The 17378-nt window shown below is 35.0% G+C and overlaps 1 protein-coding gene across 1 annotated transcript in view; it reads right to left on the reverse strand.

Annotated features, from left to right (window-relative positions):
* Positions 1–17378, reverse strand: part of Slc27a6 (solute carrier family 27 member 6) — a 53557-nt gene that overhangs the window by 15089 nt on the left and 21090 nt on the right. The window contains exons 4-5 of the mRNA XM_005007003.4: positions 14614–14738; positions 367–561 (exon numbers count right to left, since the gene is read on the reverse strand). Of these exons, the coding sequence (XP_005007060.2) occupies positions 367–561; positions 14614–14738 (320 nt within the window). The remainder of the gene's footprint in view (positions 1–366; positions 562–14613; positions 14739–17378) is intronic.

The following is a 17378-nucleotide window of genomic DNA, read 5'->3' on the forward strand; positions in this document are numbered from 1 at the left end:
TTGGAAGCCCATAATTAATTTTACATGGTATGAATCGTAAAAAGATAATTAGCAATGGTTGAATAATAATATTTAAGGAAAATTAAAAGACAGAATATATCAGGACCTATGTCTAATATTTATATGTCATATCATTAAGCTTTAAAATTGAACAAAAATTACACATCATTGATCACATGTTGGAGAACAAAAACATAGGAGATGACTGAACTTTGAAGAACATAGTTAATTAACATCAAGTGCTTTATTTAAAGATCTCAACTTTTTAAAAAGCAATAATGATTATCACAATTCAATAGTATAAAATCTAGAAAAAAGACATTCAACTTTAGAACGTTTCTTTTAGAAATATAATACTATACTTACTTTGTAAAAGAAATTTGTTCTCCCAACGGAACCAATTTTCCCAGTGTGGTTCATGAAACAAATATTTCCTTCAGTAGCTCCATAAAATTCACACATCTTAATATCTCCATATCTGTCTAAAAATTGTGTCCATACATCACTCCGTAAACCATTTCCAACTGCCAACCGCACCTGATGACATTTTTCTCCTTCTCTCTATTGGGAGAAAAGGTTTTATTTGAAATTAATTCCAATTAATTCTTTCATTCATTATTGTTATTTAAATAGCAAACACCCCAGAAGCCACATATGCACAACAATGGAAAGAGAAGTAAAAAAAGAATGCCCGTGTAAATATATGGCAGAACTGTGTCCAGCAGCTCATAAAAACAGCATTGACCCAAAGGATAGGAAACACATCAAAGGAAGTAAAAGATATATGTGCTGCAGTGAACATTTAAAAATTCATGTAAGTATATTCCTATTAAAAAAGTAGGAAGAGCAAGTAACACCTGAAGGAATTATAATTGAGGATTTTCTAATAGTGATGAGAAAACATCAAGCTATGGAGTCAAGAGTTTAAAATGTCAGACGGGAATTCGGGAATTCAGGAAACCAGGGGCAGAGGCGTTACCAGAAGGGAGAAGCAGCAAGGAAGCCATGACGTCCCCTGTGCACTTTTGGTGGCCCTGCTGGCTATGATGAACCAGCAAAGAAGCTACGCAGTACCCCTGTGTGCTGGTGGCAGCCTGCTGGCTGGGAGAACCAGCACAGAAGCCACTTCCCTCACCCCACCCATAAGCAACCAGACATAACACAGGCTGAGATGATAATAATGGACATTCCTGTTGTTTGATTGACTGCAATCCTGGGACCGGTAGTCTGAGCAACTATTTAAAGGTAACAATTTGCTACATAGTAATGATTGTGGATTTTCTATTGTCCTATCACTGTTTTATTTGGCTTCATTTTACTGTTCTGTTTTATTCTCTTTAAATAAAAATAATGTCATTCTGGATATCTGAAAAATGTGCTTGGGCATTTTCCAGTAAAATTGCTAAATGAAAAAAGAGAAAAAGAATTTTAAAGTGACCAGAAGAAAGAAAAATGTCATTTTCAGTGAGAATAACATCGCTACTGTAGATTTTACAAAATTCACTAGAGAACATAGAAGAAAATAGGATAAGATATTTGGTGTATTAAGGAAAAAATAACTGTAAACCTAGCATTTATACTCAGTGAAAGCACTATTTAACAGCAAAAGATCTATTTTCAGACAAATAAAAACTAAAAATTACATTTTCTGTGCAATAATATTATATGGAACAATAACAGAAATTCTTAAAAGACAAATAGTATCACACAGGAGCAAACAAATGAACAAAAAGCAGCAAAGAAGAATGAAAAGGACCAGAAAAAGTGAGACTGTTAGAACTTTTATATGTATATTGAATTGTTAAATTACAGTTAATAATATTTTTAGGTAGGGGCTGGGGATTGAGCTCAGCGGCATAAGCGCCTGCCTTGCAAGCAGGCAGTCGTGAGTTCGATCCCTGGTACCGATAAAAAGGAAAAAGACAAAAAAAAAATTTTTTAGGATTTTAAATATGCAATATTAGAGTAGATGACAATAAAACATTAAAAAATGAAAGTAAGTAAAGAGAAAGTAGTATAAAATCTTTGTCAAATAAATGCAAAAGGGAAATTTTAAAATAGAGTTAGTAAGTTAGGAATGAATGTTGTACTCCTGAAAGTAAGAAAATACTAAAAAAAAAAAAATATTTAGAGAGATAAAATAAAATGAAAGGTGTGTATCTGGAAAGTTAGTCAAGGAAAACGTAAGAAAATATCATTTCAAAAGAAAACAAAGTAGGAAGGGGAACAACAGATGAAACAAAAGGAAAACATGGCATGAGAAAATATTTAAACCTAATTATGTCTTAAATATATTAGATATAGTTTGACTAAGTGTAGCATGGAAAAAAAACCCCAAGCATACATAAAAATATACAGTCCAATTATATACACACATACATACATATACTGGTATCAGATGACATAAAAATTGAGAAGAGATGTAATCATCAGACAAAAGGAACTAGTAGGACCATATTAATATAGCATACTGCAGATTTTAAATAAATGATTTTGCTGATTAAGAGGGTCATAATAATGATAATAATAATAGGATCCATTTACCCAAATAAAGAACAGCAAAGCTAAATTTCTATTTAATACTGTCAATATCTTTAAAGGAAAAATTGAGAGAAATAAAAGGAGAAACAGATAAAAATCTGTTTTCAACTTACCTCTGTAGCTACTCATAGGGCAAGCAGAGAAAAGAATAGTAAGAACAGAGAAATTTTTAACAATTCATCACTGTCTACGGCCATAACACCCATCACTGACTATGGCCATACCACCCTGAACACGCCTGGTCTCTTCTGATCTCGGAAGCTATGCAGGGTCGGACCTGATTAGTACTTGGATGGGAAAAATTCATCACTACCCAATCTACATACCCAGAACAGTGCCACAGATCACTGAAGAATATACAGTCTTCTAAAGTGCCCACAAAACATTTTGGAAAATAAATATCTGATCCTGAGTCTTATATCAAGTTTTAACTAAATTCAAAGCACTAAACTTTGTTCGCAGTATGCTTTCTGACAAATAAAATTGTTACAAATTAATTACAACAAGAAAGCTAGAAAATCTTCCAAATATTTAGACAGTAATATGATTTTTGAGTAACTTACAGATAAGAGAAAAATGTTACTACAGAAATTAGAAAAAGATTATATTGAATGATAAGAAAAGACAAATACTAAAGAACTAGGCAAAAGCAATGCTTTGAGGAACATTTATAGTGTTAAAGAGGAAACACTTGAAAATTATGGGCTGCATTCTTTCTATTTGTCAATTTATCTAATAAGAAAAAACAGATGGTTGGGATGTAGCTTGGTGGTACAGTGCCTGTCTGGCAAGCACAAGGTCATGAGTTCAATTTCCAGTTAAAATTGAAAGAAGGAAAGAAAGAAAGAAAGAAAGAAATCAGATACTACACAGAAAAGCAGGAAAAATACTTGGGAGATAATCCATGATATATAAATGCATGATGCATTGTGTGTACATGCACATATAGATATATGCATATAGTACATATATATTATGCATGTGCATAATTATGTATGCATGTATAGGTATAAACATGTTGATATAATTGTATGGAATTATTATTAATAATTAATTATGTATCATACTAATATGTGTGAATCTATCTTCTCAGGGATGTTTATGTAGCTCCTTGGAAGCTAGACATTTTCAGTTACAGAGAAAATTTATTTACATTCCTTCATAACATTTCTTTCCTCTTCTGAGAGATAGACAAAAGAAAGGCAAACTTACCAGAAACACCCTTAAATGACTAAGAACTTCAAAGGACAGTATTTCTCAGCTTTGGCACAAACCTATGCCACAAATGTAGCATCTTCCTGGGCCTACTTGTACGTTGTTGTACAGACAGGACAGGAGACTATTGCAGACACAGGATGTGAACAGGAGTTCATGATACCTTTATAGTCTGAGTGATAAACTGCATAAATTTATTTGAGTTTATTATTTCCTTATCAGTGGTCTTAGTTACTTTTCTTATTGCTGAGAAAAAATGTATTTCTTATCTACTCAATCTGAGCACCACACCGTACATCAGTCCCAATGTCACATCATAGATCCACCCACCTCTGAGGCTTTGGGGAGGCACCAAGACACAAACCATAACAGCAATAAGTTTATGGTTGCTTAGTCAGCCAAGCACTCTGCTACTGCTACTGCTTGACTGTGTGATAAACTCTACAGCAGGTATCCCTCAAAGACAGTATCAAGCAGCCAATCAACACTTAGGAAAAAAACTTTTTCTTCTTTACCCTTATAAATTTTCCACCAAGTGTTGGCAAAGATGCAAGACAACTGACATCCTCATGTACTGTGAGGAAGATTGTATGTTACTAGTACTACCAGTTTGGTAAAATATTTGGGCAATAGACTAAGACTGAACATACGCATACAATATAATCATAGCAACTCTACTTCTGATTACGTAGAGTGAGAAATCTGTATATACATCTTCCAAAAGACCCATATAATAATGTATGTAGTATCGCTAATCATATTAAGATTCAAATAGAAACAACCCAATCCATAAATAGAAGATTGAGTTTTTAAATGTAACATAGTAGTAGAATAGTCTTACTAGTTTTCTATTGCTACCATATGAATCACCTTAAATTTAGAAATCTAAAAGTAGTTAGGTTGTAACTTGTAATCTTGTAATTTCACACTAGAAATCACATGCAGAAATCCATCCTAGCTCAGGCATTTATGTAATCTAGGATTCATTAAGCTGATGTGAAGGTGTGGTTTCTCTGGGCTCTTCTCGGGAGCTCTTGGAAGTATAGAATTCCAAATTCATTCAGGTTCTGGCAGAGTCTGGTTTCTGAGGTGGTAGGATTGAAATTTGCTGGCTATGAGAGCTCTCCTGCTGCCCTAGAGGCCTTTCTACAAGCTTTGCAAATGGACCTGTCCGTATCAGAGCCAGAAATGACATACTGCTTCAGAAATTGTGTCTCAAGATTTTCCACCCTGCTTCTGCACCATGTCCTTGTTTTCAGCCAGTGTCCCTTGCTTAAAGGCTTCATGAGAATAGCCCACACCCACTAGCACAGTCTCCTCATTTTAACAGCCTATAATTGCCTCTGCCAATGTCCATACTGAGCATTTTCACATGTTCTGGGAATTAAAGTACGGGTAGCTTTGAGGAGCCATTTTCCTGCCTTTTTAAATTCTAAAGTGACAATAAAAGATGAACTAGAAGTTCACTCAAAACCAGAGCTGAATCTCAGAGTCACAGAGCTGAGCCAAAGAAGCAAGGCCAATAGAATACAAATGTACAAGCTGATTTAGATTCTGCTTTTCAAAAGTATGCAAAACAAATTCACAGGGTAGAAATTGAAATATTGCTCTATTTGGAAGGACAATGACTCAAAAATAACTCTGGACTAGATCTTAAAGAAAAAAATAATGAAATGCAAATTCATTATAAATACTTAAAGGGATATGAAGTTCCTTTGAGAAATATCAGCTTATTATAGAAAGTTTTGAAATATATTAGTGACAGGCATGGAAAAGCTTAATTAAAAATTAAAACATGACAATTATCATTTATAAGGATTAAAAACTTGAAAAAATGAAGTTGTAATTATATATATCCCATGTGTTTCAGTTATAAATACAATCTATATGCATATGAAAAGTGGTTATTAACATATTTTAAAGCCATCTTATTTACAGGTCCATAAAGAAAGAAGAGGCACATGTGCATGTGTAGTAGGAAGCCAGGTATGTTACAGTTAAAAGTTAAAAATCAAGATGCCAATACAAAGTAGAATAGGTAGTAATAATGTATTTCGTATTTTTAAAAGGCTAGGGAAAAGAAGGTTTTGAAAGTTTTCATCATAAGACAATTAATTCTTTTTGTTAAACAGGTGATTGAACTCAGGGCCTCGCACATGCTAAAAAACATTTACCACAGAGCACCATCTCCAGCACCCCAAATAACAAATGTTTGAAAAGATAAATGTGTTTACTCTGATTTAACATTATACAATATATACTGTAGCAGAACATTGCATGGTTTCTCTAGACTACTTACACTGTTATGTATTTATTTAAAATAAAACTAAAAAGACAGAAAAGTCAAGAAATTGTAGCACACATTTTATTGTGAAATATGGATGATAATAATAACAAAAATATCCTAGGAGGATGAGAAATGCTGACTTCTACAAACTAAGTTTTGTTAAGGTAGAATATTGCTTACTTTGAGAGTACTATTTCATTTTTTAACTGTGTAAAAGTACTACTTTGATGAAGAAAAAGTATCAGTTAAAAAATAAGATTATGGAATCATCTGAATAATACACTTACCTGTTGATTTACATAAGTTCTCATCAAAGGGGTTTGACGTAATTATTCTTCAGCTAGAGCAAGAAGTCACTGAATTACTGGAGCTCCTTCCCAAACAAACAAACAAACAAAAAAATTCTTTTCTGCCACTCAATCCAACCCTGTGCAACTGTGTCCTGGTTTCCATTTCTTATGGCCACATCACACATTGCTTACTGAGCATTGGAAGTGTGCTTGAATTTTACACTTCATTGCAATGTGAATAAATTAATAGCATTGTAACTCTTATGATTTATTTTGCTTGAACAGAGAACAATCTTTTACATGGACTAACTTTTAGATGCTGTAATATTTATGAAATATGTTGGCATTCTCCAGACACTAACTATAGGCAGTACATAGACCAAATTCCTTAGGCCTTCACTTGTGTGGGCTCTAGCTGTACAAACAATAATAAGAAGAAATAAGAAGAAATAATCATTCCAAAAGATTCAGTTCATAAAGAAAATCAAGTGATCAAAAGTTGGATCAATACATGCATTGCAAAATATCAAATTTATGTTTCTCACTCTCAAGGTATCTTTATGCTATTTTACCTATTTAAAAAACCATAGAACTAGATTTGGTGGTGGCACATGCTCACTTCTTGTAGTCATTTTGAATTTGGGGAAGTCATACCATGCCAGGTCTGTTAATAAAGTGGATAAGGACATACCAGAGATTTTAGAAGCCTGTCATTTCTTGTGGGTGGCACCTGACTGTGGCATTCACTGTATTAAAAAAAAAAAAAAAAACAAACTCCTCATGAAGAAGCAACATATTACATAATTACAGAATTGCTTCAGAAAGTTGCAAGATCATTGAAGAAGGATGGGGAAGAAAAGAGATTTAAAAGAACTAATTTGCATGGCAATAGAAATTTCTTTACAGGGATTATCATGAAGTCTAAAATAAAAGCTTGATAAATCATAGCCTGTAAGAGTCCAATCTAAATCACTTCTCATTTTTGTAAATAAAATTTCGTTAAAACACAGTCATGCCCAAGTATATCCAGATAATCTATGGCTACTTGTGAAATACACAGGTAGAAGTAGCCATGAGAGAGATACTATGATCAACAAACCCCAAAATATACACTAACCTGCTGCTTTATTGGAAAACCTTGCCGACCCTGTCTTAAATTACAAACAGAAGAATTTTCTTAATATTCAAATAAACACCACCTTTCAAATTGGACAATCCATCAGTGGCACAAATATTAGTTCCTTAAGCTTCCCTCTTCAGATTTGTGTGTCTCCATTTTGGATATTTTTTTTTTAAAGTGGCTTTACCTGTTGGAAATAGCTGGGAGTTTGTTTTATTTATAACGTGTGGTGAATAGCTTGATCAAAATACTCAAATGCATTGCTTCCTATGCACATGGAGTGTGTGGGAAAGTGGGCAGAATTCAGATCAGTCGAGTCATTTATAAAACACTAAGCAGCTATTTATGTTGTAAAACTATATTGAATTCAGACTATGGTCCCCAAAATGGAGAGCTAGGGTCAACAGAATCATAATGTGACGAAGAACAAAAGTTATCACTGACTAAAGGAGCCTTAAAAAGTGGTCCTGCCATATCTAGACATTGCAAATTATATTTGGTTTTATATATGTCTTTTCTGAGATGCTGGGAAACTACTGGGACATCACATAAAACACAAACAAATCCTTTTAACATTCCCTTTTTAATCTATAAGTCACTTTTCCCAAGATTCCTTTAAAGTGAATTCCTATGTTTCTCATTTTTCCTAAAATATGAGATTGATGCTGAAAACCACTAAATATCTGAGCTTTGTGGGGAATGTAATCAGAAAAATACACATAAGTACAGAGTGCATTTTCAGGGATTAAACATGACACCTACATGCATATGTACTTACACAAGTGAGAAACATGGAGTGCACAAAATTAAAAGACAGAGCGTGCACCAAAAACAGAAACAGGAAAGTAACAGAGAATGATACGGACAAAGAACAAGAACAAAAAGTGAGAGACAGAGAGAGCAAGACAGAGCGAGAGCCAGAGAATGAGAAAAGGCCAAGAGGGAGAAAGTGGGAGTGAGGAATAGGAACAAGATGGGGAAAGATTAACAGTGAAATGGAGCTACCAACAGTCAGACAAAAACTGACACACATACAAATGCCAAGACTCACAATGTCACAGAAATTCAGACAAACACAGAGGTACAGAGATACAAAATGAGACACTTCCACAGAAGCAAAGACCCCCAGAGAAAGACAGCGAAAGAGAGAGAGAGTGAGACAGAGAGAGAGAGAGAGAGAGACAGACAGACAGACAGAGACAGAGACAGAGACAGAGACAGAGACAGACAGAGACAGAGAGATGCACACACAGAGATTTTTCTGTCTTTCTCTGTGTCTGTCTCCCTGTCTTTCACATACACATACACACAGAGAGAGAGAAACAGAGACAGAGACAGGCAGAAAAAAATACGTAAGAGACAAACTAGACACAGAAGTACATACACAGAGGAAGACAAGAGTCACTCCCAGGGACATACACAGAACAAGACCCAGCACAGCACACAGAGACAAAGATACTGAGGCATGCAGAAGAGACACGTGCAGCTAGACACACAGAAACAGAAACCAAAGTAGAGAGCAAGCTCAGCACAGGGACAAAATCCAGGTATGCCATGGATCAGGAAAAGTGCAGGATTTACAGTGTTTGCGCTCTCAGACCCAGGTTATCATATTTTCTCATTTTAACCACCACAATCACTGTATAAAATAGGAAGCATTATCTCCATGTAGTATTTGGGCATGTTGGGATAATGTAGCTCAGGCCCAAATCTGTGAACCAAATAGAAACAGAACTGGAGCTTCATAAAATATAAGGTCTATGAGGTGGGTACTGATGCCTGATCCGCCCTTTGTTGTAGCCCACTACCTAGGACAGTGCCCAGAAGAGTCCTTGCAGCACTGAAGTGTGAGAAGGATTCAGTGCATATGTGTAGAAGGAAGAAGGCATCTCTAAAATGCTCCAAAAGTCCCTGCTCTAGTCTACCAAACCTGTCCTCATGATTTCAGTAGCAGAAAGATATCAAAGCATGAAGAGTTTTGCTTTTAATGAATCTATGAAGACATGCTGAACTCTTCATGGGCTCAGCCACACTAAGAATTCTCCAACACACTCAGGCTGAACAGTCTCATTTGGTAGATAAAAAGTGAAATCCCAGAGGTTCTATTGTAATATGAGAAATGTTTTTTACCCATATTTAGTTTTGAGGAATCAAAGAGAACATAGATAGATGGAGAGACAGAAAAGAAACATAAATTCATAATAAAAGTAAATGAGCAAAGCATTCTGTCTGCAGCTCTGGGTAAGAAGTTTTATAAACAAAAATATGGTTTCATTCTTAAATTATACATTAAGGATTATGATCCTTCCATTTCAATTCTATTTATATAAGAATGCTTTTTACTAAAGCCTACCGATAATTCTGAATACATGAGAATCATACCAACACATCCATGAAACAACCATCCATCATGCATTTGCAAGAGTCAGTTTTCTTGCTTTTTTTCTACTCAGTGAAACAGTGTAGGCAACAAATTAATTGAGTACCACAGAGCACATATAACGATTAAGGATCATAAATGCAAACAATGTCAAATGAATCTTGGGGCAGAAAAAAGTATATATATATATATATAAACAAGGACTTTCTTGTTTCTAAGCAAGAAATATTTCACAGAAAGAAATGAAAGGAGCCCTTAAAAATAAAAACAGGTTCATGAGTATTTAGAGGGGGCAGGATTTCCCAGTTAAAATGGGCTATTACTGTCCCAATGGTCTCTTCATAGTTTCTCTCTGACCTGGCTTAGGCAAGCTATGTTTTCAAAGGATAACAGTCATCAGTTCAATGAATCACATTGCCACAAACATACTGGTCTGAAAAGATCTTTGTCATATCAAGTGTTAGGGACATAAAAGACCACATCATGGGTTTATATTTAAACTCCTGGTTTTTCAAGTGTAATACCAAGAAGCATTGCCATTTATAGAATGCTAGTTTTGACTGTGGCTTTCTTTTCTGCAGCATAGTGTGGGGAAAGCCTCAAGTGTTTCTGACAGGGACGCATCAGGAATAACTCCAAGAATCTGCAAGTGTTTCCATGAAGCCCAATGACTGCGCTAACTCACCTAAGAAAAGGGTATGTAGATGTGAAAGGAAGTTAATCTTCTCTGGAAACCCAGAAAATGGGTCACTTGCACCATAATTACAAGAGTTCATCCCTGGAAAGTGCTGATAAGCACAGAGGCTGTTTAGCAGGAGTCTCCACTGTGAGCTGGATACATCAAGGAGCTGATTTCCTGTGGCCACTGATAAAACTTCTGTTGTATACAAATGTCCTATTGTACTCTGTCCTACCGCAGAATCCCAACTCTGATTACAGTTGAGCTTTGCTTGCAGGTCTGGGATTCGTAGACAATGATGCTGAGCATGGATATGGGCCACAGTAGCCATCACAGCACTTGCTGTGTTAATTAAATGATGTTTCTATACGATTTACATTTCAGATTCCTACATTCAGCTGTGTACTTTATTTCTTCATCTGGAACCAAAGTAACATATCAGGTTTAACCAGTTCAAATGGAACTGAATTTTCATTCCTCAAATCTCAGTCTTTCTGAATAGCATACGGTTCTCAATTTAGCTAAATGCGTACATGAAAATCCTGGATCTCATCCTTTTCTGTGGCATTCCTTCACTTCGGATTCTCGATCTAATGAGTTTTATTGGATTTCCTTTATAATAGATCCCTAAGTGGTACCACTTCTTCCCTCATCTGTGATCAAATGCTCTGAGGTGAATATCATCCAAATTTCTCCTCCAATGACTATCAAGACCTAAGCCCTTCAAGATGCGGTGCACAGACAGCTCAGCCTCACTGCTTCTTTTTCAGTCAGACTGTGTCCCCTGTAGCTCCAGTTTATTCTTTGTGACTTAGCCCTCCCCCCGCTGTCCTGTGCCTGGTTGCATTTATCATATCAGGTACTCAGTTTACAAGTCACCATTTCACTCAGTCTGATCAGCCATGTTCTGTTCCAGTGCCCATCATTATCCACCATCTCGTTCAGTGCTTTGCTCTTGACACCTGTCACTGTCTGGTTACTTTTTGTCATGTATTCTACGGGCTTACTTTCTCTCCCCATCCACACCCTCACCTGTCTTCTCTCATAGAATATAATATGTGTGAGAAATACGTCTGATTTGTCTTATAAGTCCCGTTATACCCAAACCTGCATATTACTGCTTGGAGGAAGGAATGGTTGCATATGTGTATCCAAACATATGCCACTTCTGCAAGACAGTTGCATTTGGCATAGTTAAAGACATAAGATAACTCCAACAAGATGTCCCCAGAGGATAGTGGGGATGTAGACTCTCCTCAGTTTCCTCACTCATAAATGTTAAAGGCAGCAATAATAATAAGATGATGCGATCAGGAATTACATGCTGGTGCTTCAGTGATGCAGAAAATGTGTAAATTGTGAAAAGGAGATGCGTCCTAGACTCAGAAAGGACAATCAACCTGTCGTCTGTGACCAACAAGAGTCCCTCTCTCTGGCTTTCTCAAAACTATTGCTGCTGCTACCAGTCATCTAAAAGAGGCACTTCGATGTTTTTTCCAAAGAAACTTAGTTTTCATGAGAGTCAACTTTTCATGAGAAAGGTTTGAGTCGGAGGAGATGGGAATGGAGGGTGCACAGGCACTTCCAGATGAGGAAACCCAACATTAGAGAGTGTTTAAGCAACTATATACAAATGCTGGGCTGCTGGGAAATCTTTGAAATATACTTCTTACCCTCAGAGTGACTACAAATCGAGGTGTACTTAGAAAACACATGTTTTTCATTTCTTTTACATTAAATATTTCTTTAGAATAAATGTGCATGAGGCTTCAATTCATGAATTATGAGACACTCAATTTTAATTCTTTGAAGGAAAGGACTGCGGAATTTGTTCTGGCCCTACCTGAATCCACTGTTGAGCCAGCTGTGGAACCCACAGTCCCTTTCTTTAAAGCAAGGTCATTGAAAGTGATATTGGGTAGTGAAAAGCACAGTTTCTTGCCTGGATTAGGTCATAAAAAATTATTGTCTTATAATCTTTAATGCCAAGAACTTCTTACATTATTTTATGTAAAATCAACAAAACGCTAGACAATCTAACACACTGCTGCCTAAGAAGTTGCTAAAAAATTGCCTACGAGTTTTCTATGGACAAGCTAGATTTATTTCCCTTCTGACTCCTCAATTTAGATTCAGGTAAACAGTTAGAGATTATTTGGTAAAATCATCTTTTCTTCAAAACCATTCAGTAAGAATTAAAATTAGAAATTAAACTTAAATTAATCATAAAACAGAGATACTATTTTCAATTCTTGGGGCTCTTAAATTCTCTGTAAGTGTAATATTTTCTTAAAATACTGCAATACAAATTCACAAGACTGTAAGATATTTCATTTTACAAAGAACAGAAAGGAAAGCACCGAGAAAAAGTTTATAGCCAATATGACATACCACTACTAACTTTATTGTATGAAGTAAGAATTCAAACAGACATTTTTAAAAAAGACTCAGAAGAAATTTTTTTTTTTTTTTTTTTTGGTGCCAGGATCAAACTCACAACCTCAGGCTTGCTAGGCAGGCACTTATGCCACTGAGCTAAATACCTGGCCTCAGAAGAAATATTTTAAAAGAACAAAACAGCTAAACGGTATTTTATCTGATCAGTAAACTAAACAGAAAAAATTGTTTGTTTCTAGTCTATAAAACCATTACAATCATTTCCCAGTTTAAAAAAATACTTTAGGGGGCTGGGGATTTAGCTCAGTGGCATAAGCGCCTGCCTTGCAAGCAGGCAGTCGTGAGTTCAATCCCTGGTACCGATAAAAAGGAAAAAGACAAAAAAGAGATACTTTAGATGCTCTTTGTTGAAATAAAATATTGAGCAGTCCAAGGAATTCAAGTTTCATCCCCAATATTTGAAAGGATAGCATTTCTCTGGACTTTTATGACTTACTACAGATCTATGGAAGCTATCATGATTTGAAATGCACCTGACAAAGTGGTTCAGGATGGTTTCTGCTCAGAGGAGGAGGTGGAGAGGTGGAACAGCGTTCTTTCCAAGGTAACCTCTCAAGCTCAAAGTGAATAAAAACATTCTGTGAACCACATCATTCAATTTCACACTTTTTTCTGTTCATCTCCTCTGTGTCATCTCATATTCCTTAATAGAGCCTTATTTTAATGCTTCTTGCCTCATCTTGGCTATGCTATGGGTAATTAGTGGATTAAATAATCTGTCTATATTTTAAACAGAGGAAGCAAGGAAAGATAGGACAGCTCATCATCATGTCTTCAGCGGGTGTGACAAAGGTGAGGAGGAAAAGACCCCCTCCCTGAGTCCCAAGACTAGAGAGGCAAGGCCCGGAGACCAAGGCTCTGCTGCCTGCCCTGCTTGGGAAGGCATCCTGAACCGCCATCGTTGATGGGGCTGGTGCTGATTTGATTAAAGAGCCACTTCTTCCTAGTTTCAAGGATGTTTGGAAAATCAGAGCATTAAAAGAATAAGCACAAGGAAAGACAAATGAGATCAGAAGAAGAAAAATAACATTGAGAACAAAAATGCAAGCAATAAGGACAAATTTCAGACTCTAGTAATTCTTTCTTGTTGTATGTTTTTCAGATGGTTGCAGCTGATTAAAGGACTGTGAAAATGACTGCTTTCTGTGGGGAAACAAGTCCAAAAATTTTCTTTTTAAAGTAAAAAAAAAAGCAAAAATATGTTATAATACTCAAAAGAAAAATATAGAAAAACAAATATAGCCAGGCCTTTAATTTTACTTTAAAGAGCAGTATTTTCAAGGACCATCTGGTTTAAACTTGGAATAACTGATTTCTGTAAACATAGCACACATCTAATACAATTTTAATTAGCCTAAACTAATTAGATTTTAATTAGCATAAACTAATTAAAATTAGTTTATGGCTCTGTCCCATCCTGGGACAATATAAAGCACATTAGTTCTTTCTTGGATGGCTTTCCTTTTATTTGTTTCTGACTTTTACATTTATTTTACTTTAGTGGATTGTAAGCATCTTTCTATCTCAGCTAATTTACATTCTGGAAGCATGTGATGCATAAACAAAGAGGTAAACATTGCTTGTGCTCACTCAATGCCTGCTCTTTCTGAAGCATTTTAGTTTGTTGGTCATGGTCAGTCTTACCTTAGGTTGTTTGCAAAGGTAGCGACAAAGTTCTCCAATATACTGGAACACAGTCACATTATATTTCTTGCAATCATTCCAAAATTGGCTTGCTGAGAATTTCTTCTTTATCACACAAGTGGCACCTAGGAAAGAAGATAAAAAGAGGCGCTAGAGAAAAACTTCAAGGACAGAATTAACATAAAAGAGATGGGGTGGCTCTATCTAAACATGCTGCTTACTTACCACACTTTTAGAAGTCATCGTCCATTATTTATATTAAGCATATTTGAATACATTGATTATATGGTCTGGTAACTTTAAAATATTCATGTTGAAGTTATGTATCTTCACTGGAAACATACTTTTCACAATGTGGGGGATTAAAGTAATAGTCAAAATAAGTATAAAAATTAGAAGTCTTAGAGCATGACCATATATATATAGTATTTATTTTTAAAAGCTTAAAGCAGCCTCTATATATTTTGAGGTTAAGATTTAATAAGGCAAGTAAGATAGTACCAACAAAAAAGTTCATCAATAACTACAGAACCTAATTTCAATTTCATCAGTTCCCTGATGACTAATGAGACTGAACATTTCTTCACACACCCATTGAACAGCTATATATCATGTGTTAAGAAATATGCATTTAGATCTATTGCCCATTTTTAATCGTATTCTTTTCTTTTGTGGCTACTGAGTTTGGAAATTCTTTATATGTTCTAGATTTGAACTCCCTATTAGATTTATAGTTTGCAAATTTCTTTTTCTTTCTTTTTTTTTTTTTTGTAGGTACTGGGGATCGAACTCATGACTGCCTGCTTGCAAGGCAGGCACTTATGCCGCTGAGCTAAATCCCCACCCCCAGTTTGCAAATTTCTTTTCCTACTCTGTAGGTTGTCTCTTCATTCTATCTATTGCTTCCTTTGCAATGCAGAAGCTTTGTAGGTTGACATAGTTCTATTTACCTATTTTTGCTTTCATTTTCCATGTGTTGGAGTTGTTCCAAAACTCTGTGCCCATTCCAATGTCATGAAGCATTTTTCCTATGTTTTCTTCTAGTTGTTTTGTGGTTCAGGTCTTACTTTTAAGCCTTTGATTCACTTTGTGTTGATTTTTATAACTGGTAAGGGGCAGGGATCTAATTTCATTCTTCTGCATGTGGATATCCAATACTCCCAGCTTAGTGAAAACATTGACCTTTTCCTACACCCAGTATGTTCTTAGCAACTTTGTCAAAGGTGTCTAGATATGTGGGTTTACACGTATGCTCTCTACATTGTCTATGTGCTGTCACTGTTCTATGTGCTTATGCATAGACTTGTGGGTTTCTTCGTAGGTTTATTTGTAGGTTTTCTATTTTGTTCCATGGGTTTATATATATCTACTGTGTCTTTATTAAATTTCTATGTGATTTGTCCATATGAAAGTGAAATATTAAAATCTCTGAATACTATTGCATTGCAATCTATCATTCCTTCTATATTGATCAATATTTGCTTTATCTTACTGGGTAATATATATGCATTCTCGGAATATATATATATATATATAATATATATATATATATATATATATATATATATACTGCTGAATTGACCCTTGTGTCATTACATAATGACATTTCTTGTTACTTGTAAAAATATCTGTTATGTAATGTTAAATCTGGCTATTCTTTTAGATTCTAACTGAATGGAATATCATTTTCTATTTCTTCCTTTTTACTCTAGGCATGCCTTTAGAGGTGAAGTGATATTTTGGTAAGCAACATATGTGGGATCTTATTTACTTATCTGTTCAATCTCTCTACATTGTTTAGTTCAATTATAGTCAAAGCAATTATCCATAGCTACAGATTTACTACAGCACTATTTTTTTCTATCTTTATAGTATTCATTTTTTCTCACTCTCTTATAGTCTAGTTTTATAGTTAAGTGATTTACTCAGCTGATGTGCTTTGCTTTGATTTATTGCTTATTATTTTGGATTTTCTGTTATACATTTTTGCCTTATGGTTACATGAAAACTACAAAAAACATCTTTTGATGATAATAAAGTATTTTCAAATGCAGCAAGATAACACAACCATAAACATAAGAAGAGAAACAAAATAGAACGAGAGAAAATATGCTGAGAGGAAAACTCTCTACCTGTGCTCCATTCTTTCCTACACTGTAAGTTTTTAATATATCATTTATATCTTTCTGCCTTCTGTCTTAATATATTATCATTAGTATTATTTTATTGTTTTGATTTTTAATCTTCATACTAAAGATATGAATGAATTTTGTACCAGGTTTATATTAGTACATTCTGAATTTATTTGTATATTTTTTGTCAGCAGTGAGTTTTATGGCTTCCCATGTTTTCTTCTAAGTAATATTTCTTGCTTGTAGTTTAAAAGACTGTTAGTAACTTTTGTTGAACGAATCTGTTTAAAGGCATTCTTTTAGTTTTGCTTGCCTGACAATGTCTTTATTATTTCTTCATTTCTCAATGGGCACAGTACTCCTCGATGACAAATTTTCATGGAATTTTATGAAAATATTACGCCACTGTCTCCTAGTTGGCAGACTTTCTCCCAGAAGCCTGCTTTCAGGTGAATTCAGACATCATTATCTCAAGGTATAAGATATCTCAAATATCCTGAAGCATTTTTCTTTCTTTTTCACGGAAGCCTTGAGTTTCTTCTCTTTAATCTTTGAAGGTTTCATTGTAAGTTGCCTCGCAGTAGACATGATTTTCCTTTGCCTCTGGCTTTACTGTACTTGGATATCTGCCTC

The sequence above is a fragment of the Cavia porcellus genome, unplaced genomic scaffold (assembly GCF_034190915.1).
Source record: "Cavia porcellus strain 051 isolate PalLab524CR breed Dunkin Hartley unplaced genomic scaffold, mCavPor4.1 scaffold_21, whole genome shotgun sequence".
Classification (NCBI taxonomy): Eukaryota; Metazoa; Chordata; class Mammalia; order Rodentia; family Caviidae; genus Cavia; species Cavia porcellus.